At 48.3% G+C, this 4771-nt stretch overlaps 1 protein-coding gene across 1 annotated transcript; it reads left to right on the top strand.

The window, feature by feature from the left end:
• The first annotated feature begins 3962 nt into the window (after positions 1–3962).
• On the top strand, positions 3963–4373 carry LOC115873547 (keratin-associated protein 12-1-like). The gene is made up of 2 exons (XM_030888808.1): positions 3963–4106; positions 4206–4373. The coding sequence occupies exons 1-2, from the start codon at positions 3963–3965 to the stop codon at positions 4371–4373; spliced, it is 312 nt and encodes a 103-aa protein (XP_030744668.1).
• Positions 4374–4771: the final 398 nt, after the last annotated feature.

The following is a 4771-nucleotide window of genomic DNA, read 5'->3' as shown; positions in this document are numbered from 1 at the left end:
CTAAGAAGCTACCTCTTTCCTCAAGAATAGCAGCCCCATTCTTTTCCATGGTGTGGCAGTTACAGATTCTGTGGTCAATTTGAGCATTAAAAGTGAAGGGGTGGAGTCTAGCTGTCAATCAGCCCATAACCAATGAAGCCTCTGTGTGGGCATGGCCTTTTCCTGAGGATTCTGGGTACTCCTGTATTTCCTCCTTGGAGGTGGGAGACACTGTCTCTCTGTGCTCACTCCCTGAGAGGTGGCACTACGCTGATAGACCTTGTGCCCTGAGAACTGGAGGTGCCATGTGGAAACCCATGCTAGCACTGAGATGCTTTTACCACCACTGGATCCACAAGACTTTGGACCCAATGGCCTGTGATCTACCTGCATTTGGCTTCATTGCATGTGTTTTGTGAGTGTGAAGAGGACTTTATAGATGGGTATCAGACATATGGGCTAATACCAACTTACGGACTTTATCTGGACTGGACTGGGATGTTTTCTCAATATTCAATTGCTCTTGTATATAAACCTCTTTCTTGTACACATAAGAGTGTGTCTTTATTTGTTTCTCTAGTCTACGCAGACTGACACATATGGGCATTCAATAGAATTGACCCCTTCGATGACTGAAGACGACTTTGAGTCTGAGCAGCTCCAGCTGCGTGCTCAGCACATGTGCAAAGAGAGCACGCAGAGGGCTCTGAGGCTAGGTGGGAAAGCTAAGCGTTTGGTTCTCACGGTCATTGAGTCCATACGGACTGGTCTGACTTTGTAGGGCAGAGCAGCACTGCCCCTGTGCGACTCCCTGCCGTTCTCCCTGGGGAGTGGCTGGTGGCCTTGAACTGCTTAGCAGTTAGCAGCACTACCAGGGCTCTACTTGGTACTTAGACCAGCAGTTATGAACAACAGCAAACCCCCCTGAAAACACCAATACTTGAAAACATAAATTATTTGGGATAATAGTACCTAGATGTTGAGCAACATATATATACAGTACATTTCCTTTCCAGTCAACTAGAAGAAAAAAAGGGGCGTCTTTCACACTTACCGACTTTAGCTTTGGGTGTGCTTTTCATCCCCCGTAGCATCCGTTTCCACTGGAAGTCACTGAAATGCAACCACAGCATTTCTAGTGTACGTAAGTTTCCCTTGAGGGATTCTCTCCCTTTCTGTTCCCCTGAAACTCTCTTAATTTTACCCTCTTTCTGTTGTAGTATAGAATTCTGTTTTGACTCTTTTATTATGAAAAGATGGTGTTCCGTTTGTGTCATATGGAGGCTGTGTTAGTCTGGGTTCAATAGAGAAAGAAATTCATTGACACTCTTATGTGTGTAAGAGAGAACTTTATATCAAAGAACAATTGTACATTAAGAAAACATGATGTGATTTTTTCCCTTGATGGTTGATACCTGATCCCTTCGATACTTTGTGATCACACAGGCTGGTGTGCTTCTTCTATGTGGGCTTGGATGCTTCCGTGCTAGATGGCTGCTTGTTTACCTTCAAGCCTTTAAGATAAGGTGACCAGATTTAAAGCAGGACACCATTGACCAAGGGCAGGGGGGCGGGGGAAGTGGTGTTCGTGATTAAAAATTTGGTCTATATGCACCAAATAGACTGGTCCCTAGCTTGTCATGCGTTCTATCCTAAAATTGGGACTTTTTAAAAATGCCAAAAATTGGGACTGTCCCTCCAAAAGCAGGATGCCTGGTCACCTTACTTTAAGACCCAGGCACTATAGCTTTTGATAGCCGGGCACCATCAGCTTTCTTCACCACACTTGCTTATGCACCCAAGACCTTTCATTTTTTATAGCTTAGTTTCTCTCTCAACATCACCTCTCCATTCCCTCATTCACACAATATCTTCCTTTAACATAATTGTATAGCTGCCTTAAAATCATTGTTTCCCAAGTTTGACGTATGGCTCATCTGATTTTGTTTCTTGACTGCTTTTATTTTTTTCTTTCTTGATTGTGGGTCTCATTATCATGTAGCTTTGCATGTCTAGTGATTGTTGATGATGTGTTTGACTATGCAAATAATGCGCTTTAGAGACTCCTGTATCTATGACCTTCTTTTGACAGCTGATTTCAGTGTTAGCTGGGATTAAGTTGAGTAAATTATCAGGTGTTCACCTGGACGTGTGAAGACTTGGTTTTTGTTTAGGGTCACTCTGTGGAATGTCTTCAGCGTTTCAACTTGGTGGTGCTCATATTCCAGAATGTCTCCCATGGAGGTCTTGTTATGGATCATGATGGGTTTTGCTAGAGCCTTCTAGGGCAGGTCTTAACTGTAGGGGTAGCCCTGAAACCGGCATCGGTCTCATCTGGATGCCCGGGGGTTTCATTCTCACCTTGTTGCTGCTTCACTCTTATAAACCCTCACTTGGCTTACCCTATGTGAATGTAGCCCCGCACTCTTCCTCATATTCATCGGTAACCATCACAGAGACTTAGGACCCCTGCTGTATGCAGTGGTCCCTTCCTTTTGATGCCCTGGCCTTCGGATTCCTAGCGCTTCAACTGTCCCAAACTCCGATGTCTTCCTCCTTAGCAGGATAGAACCATGGTGGTTTACTCAAGTGCAGATTCCCTGCACTGCTTGGGAAACTGAGTCCAGACAGAGATCTGGATGAAGATTCAGCTAACCTCCCGAGCTTTCTTTTTCTCAGGAATCACAATCTTGTGCTGCCTGAAAATATTTGTCAGATACTTTTTACTGATCTGTAGTTGACTGGTAGGCTAGTCTATGTCCAGTAATTCTCTCCAGTTCTCCCCGGAGTCTGTTTTACTCCTTTAACTGATAGATATTCTGTCATACCTTCTTTCCCTGGGGGAGCACCCTCTTGTAGCCCTAGGGCTCATGCTTGGTCCAAATTCTGTCCTGGGCTTTGGTAGAACTGCACGTCCATTTGGGATATCCTGCCACCTTATCTCAGCTTGGTTCCTTAGCGAGGGATCCAGTGTCATCACGCACCAGAAGTTCTGTGTAATCCAACCCTTCGATCCATACATACCTGTGTTAGTCTGGGTTGACGAGAGAAACAAATCCAGAGACACTCATAAGTGTGTACAAAGTACTTTATATCAAGAAGTAATAACGCATCAATAAGATCCCAGCCCAGTCTAGATCAAGCCCATAAGTTCTATATGTACCCATAAGTCTGATATTAGCCCATGAATTCCTCTTCAGACTCATACAGCAATGATGCCAAATGCAGGAAGATCACAGGGTGGTGTGTGGAAAGACCTGTGGATCCACTGGTGGAAGCATCTCCAGGTTGCCATCATTGTGGCTCCATGTGGCTGGTCAACAGGGATGTGTAGCAGCGTGTGTCCCACGTTTAGGGAGGAAGAGAGGCATCATCAGGCTGTGGTATAATTGACAGGCTAGACCCCACCCCTTCATTTTTATTTATCAAGATGACATAAAATACTGTAACTACCACGGCATCCCGTGGGCAATAGTCTCCTTATTCTTCTATGTGTACCTGCCAGCTCTCCCACTGCGTGCTCATCTCCAGGGACTCACAGATGAGTTGTCCTCCTCCTGTCTGTCATGGACTCCTTCCTGCACACGGGAGGCTCCCTGTCACACTGAGAGGAGAATCTGGAGATCCGTGTTCTGGGAATTCCTCAACACCAATACAGGTGGCATCGTAAAGAATGCGGCAGAGCCTAGACTGAGCCAGGAAGATCGATGGGCAGGTTTCCAATGGAAACAAGAGCTGGGAGAAGATGCAATTCGTCATGACATTGAGGGCCAAACAAACCCCCTGCCCAAGCCCCTCTAAATTCTACAACAGACACTAAAGTTTGGGAGACAGCCCAGAGGAAGCACAACCAGGAAAACAACAGTCGTGCTTCCTGTTGCTTGGATGCTCATGGGGCCTGGATATAAAGGCTCCCAGCAGGAGGAGCCTTCAGACCATTGCCCCCTCCTCCCTGCAACCTGCTCCAGCCACACCCACCCACCATGTGCCACACCAGCTGCTCCTCTGGGTGCCAGGCGGCCTGCTGCCCAGCCCCGTGCTGTGTCCCCACCGCCTGCTGCTCACCCTCCTGCTGCGGGAGCTCCTGCTGCCGCCCAGTGTCCTGTGTGCCTCTGCTGTGCAGGCCTGTGTGTGGTGTGTCCACCTCCTGCCAGTCCCCCTGTGGGGCTGCCAGCTGCTGCTCCGGTGGCTGCCAGTCCCCGTGCTGCCCCTTGGCCTGTGGCCAGGCAGCCTGCTGCGTGCCTTTGAGCTGCAAGCCTGCTCTGTGTGTGCCTGTGAGCTGTCAGCCTGCCTTCTGCCTGACCCCTGTGTGTCAGTCCTCCTCTTGCTGCCAGCCCTCCCGCCCCACCCTCATTTGCAGACCTGTGTCCTGTGGCAGCCCTGCCTGCTGTTAACCTCATGTCTCCAAGCCAGCCATTCCCAGTGTGGACAGATGTCCACTCAAATGAGTCCTCTGTGGGCCTGCCGGTTCTATGCAGGGGGCAGATGAAACATTCTCAACCTACCTCTGGGTCAAGAAGCCTCTCCGGTGACAGCACCGTCTGGACTCCTCTCTAACCCTGCCCATCCCCTCGTGGAAATCCTGGCTTCCAGGCAGCCCTTCTATGATCTTAATGTAGCAGCCCAATAAATTGTGCTTTTCCCAGGTAGCTCTGTTTCTTGCCTTTCCTTTTATTTCTGCGTTTTCTGGGATGTCTTCTAAAGGCATTTGTAGGCCAGCCCCTCTACAGAAATCCCTCACAATTTTTTCTGGCAGGTGCGGGAGCTGGCTGTCTGAGGAGGGATCCTTGGT

Source organism: Echinops telfairi, unplaced genomic scaffold (genome assembly GCF_000313985.2).
Source record: "Echinops telfairi isolate 266 unplaced genomic scaffold, ASM31398v2 ScPeMD7_7469;HRSCAF=8507_0, whole genome shotgun sequence".
NCBI lineage: Eukaryota > Metazoa > Chordata > Mammalia > Afrosoricida > Tenrecidae > Echinops > Echinops telfairi.
The sequence above is the reverse complement of the archived record's forward strand: the minus strand, read 5'-3'. Positions and strand labels throughout refer to the sequence as shown.

Bases quoted from the DNA above. Each gene is read 5' to 3' on its own strand.
- LOC115873547 (XM_030888808.1), top strand. From the start codon at position 3,963: ATGTGCCACACCAGCTGCTCCTCTGGGTGCCAGGCGGCCTGCTGCCCA. The intron at 4,107-4,205 runs GTGTGTGGTGTG...GCCTGTGGCCAG, and splicing joins TGCCTCTGCTGTGCAGGCCT to GCAGCCTGCTGCGTGCCTTT.